This window comes from Sinocyclocheilus anshuiensis, unplaced genomic scaffold, assembly GCF_001515605.1.
Source record: "Sinocyclocheilus anshuiensis isolate Anshui unplaced genomic scaffold, SAMN03320099.WGS_v1.1 scaffold1576, whole genome shotgun sequence".
NCBI lineage: Eukaryota > Metazoa > Chordata > Actinopteri > Cypriniformes > Cyprinidae > Sinocyclocheilus > Sinocyclocheilus anshuiensis.
This window is the reverse complement of record NW_015557202.1, coordinates 93,388-95,813: the sequence shown is the minus strand read 5'-3', so window position 1 is coordinate 95,813 and position 2,426 is coordinate 93,388. Positions and strand designations below refer to the sequence as shown.

The window sequence follows — 2,426 nt, the reverse complement described above, 5'->3', positions numbered from 1 at the left end:
AGATTTTAGAGCATATATGCATGGAAGGAATAATCTCAAAGTGTGATTGGCTGAGGAAGTTATGAGTGATGCTGTCAGGCCCCTTAAAAACTGCTGTGATGCTGCTGCATTCCATTCAAAGTCAGAATGTGGGATAATTATATTTTCCTACTTATTTGATTTTCGATCATAAAGTTGTTCTAATGTCTGATACTTGGAAGATGATGTATAAAAAATAAAAGGGCAGCACTAAAATCGGCTTTGCTTATATTTGATTCCCAATGGCAAAGATCATTTAATGTGTTTTCTTATCTGTCTCTGCAAACATTATGGTAGCACTTTATTTTACAGTCCTGTTCCTCATGTACATACTATGTACTTATTCATGTTATTACAATAGGTAATAACTAGGTACTAACCCCGAATCTACCCCTAAACCTAACCTTACCCCATTTAGTTACCTTATATTACCAGTACTTTCTTAGGTAAGTACACATACTGTAAAATAAAGTGCAACCACCTTATTTTCTTATTTTACTCACAATCCCTTTATTACTTTTTACTCTGAGACAGAAATGTGATTCCATAGCAATGAACTTGCAGATGCCACTAAAGAAAGACTTTTTTTTTGTTATTGCTAAGTTCATTGTTAAGTTAAGTTTATTGTTATTGTTAAGTTCCTCAACAAGGTTGAGAAATCCGAAAGAGGTGGACCTAACCAACATTTTACAGTTTTTTTTTTCTTCAGCAGGTGTGACCGCATCCTGTTGTCTTGTGGTTTAAGACACATAGTTGTGGTGGATCACTGACACACTAATTATGTGTGTGTTTTTGTAAAGCGTCTGTGGACTTTGTATCACTGGGCTTCTACTTTTAGAGCACAGTAGAGAGCTGAATCTGATAGATTCACATTTGTAAATGGTGAGTGAAGTGGTTGTAGGCGATAAAGTTATCTTAAAGTGTCTGTCAGATACATTCCCTTCACCAGACGAGTGAGAACTTTTAAACAACAAATACTGAGGTTCTCTATTAGGTAAAGCAAAACATTATTTTTGCTTATATATGTGCAGCTCAGTGTGACAGACTCTCCTTCTCTTCTGGTTTTATTTGTACCCTCTTCTTTTGGCACAATGCTGTCAGCAAACACACCTATTAGAATAATAATAGAATGATTAAAAAAAATACTGGTAAAATGCTCAAAATTACAATGAAAGCTCCAGGCTTCAATGCTTTTACTTTAATAACTTTAGTCAGTTTTGATCTTTGATAAATAAAAGTATTATTTCTTTCAAAAAAATTTTTTTTTCAAACCTTTTGAATGGTGTTGTGTGTATATAAATGACACTTTTTGAAAAAGTACCTGTTATGAGAATCAGCAGTCGACATCTGTCCATGTTAATATTCCGAGTAATTTATTTTGTTTTAAGCCAAATCATGTTTGCAGGAAAGGAATAAGAGACACTGCAATGACGCACTTTAGGGACTTAATGTATTTCATGTGAATGAAGAAGAAGAAACAATTCACTGACACTGCAGTTTGAATGAATGTAGAAGTGGGTGTGGTTAGTGACATCACACACTAATCACACATACACAGGTTGTTTTTCATGCTAATGACATTTTTTTATCACCTAACACTTTCTGCAATGTTACATTTTCATTAAGACGTCTAGTATGTTAATTCATGTTCCAAGTCCCAGCAATAATTTAGGAAATCCCAGACATTCAGCTGGTCATCAAAAACAGTTCTCCTACATTCCTGGCTAACCTAGATGGTGTTATCATTGCCAGGCTATAGCTAAACAGTGATGTTGTGTTGAAAGCTTTTTTGTTCTACGTTACTATGTTTCCTGTTATTGTGGGCCTCAGAGCACAGTAGTACAGAGCAGAGTCTGATACAGCAGCAGAGGAGATCTCCAGAATCACTTGCTCTTTTCTGTGATTGATGGTTATTCCTGGAACGGGTGGATTAGCTGGAGTTGTTACCCCTGAATATTCCAATATGAGGAACTGTGGTGGTGATCCTATATATTGACGATACCAGTGAACACCACGAGCAGAACCGCTGTAGTTACAGGAGAGTTTCACATCATCACCCTCAAGAGCAAATTCTCTGTCTCTTCTTGGAGTGATGACTTCTGAGGCTCTGGAACCTGCAGATGAAAGTGACATCAATTGTAACACACAAACATACACACATCTTGTAAGAACATAACACTGATATATTAAACAGTCATTGTAGGTACGACGGCTAATCAAAATGGTACTTGCGCTTTTCCGGATTGTTCAAACCGACTTAAAACTTTACGTTCCATGTTTTGTCTAAAAGATTACGTTCTCTCGCGCGAACTCATTCGGGAGTGGTGACTTTCCACGTATTCCCAACTTCTGAGCCTGCTCGCCTGAAGTTATGGTTGATTGCTCTTCGGCTGGATATCAACACACAC

At 36.7% G+C, this 2,426-nt stretch overlaps 1 gene segment (V, D, J or C); it reads right to left on the bottom strand.

Annotated features, from left to right (window-relative positions):
- Nucleotides 1-2,063: 2,063 nt before the first annotated feature.
- LOC107678899 (T-cell receptor alpha chain V region HPB-MLT-like) overlaps nt 2,064-2,426 on the bottom strand; it is a 4,168-nt gene continuing 3,805 nt past the window's right edge. Inside the window, 1 exon segment of the V gene segment in view lies at nt 2,064-2,132. Within this exon segment, the coding sequence occupies nt 2,064-2,132 (69 nt within the window).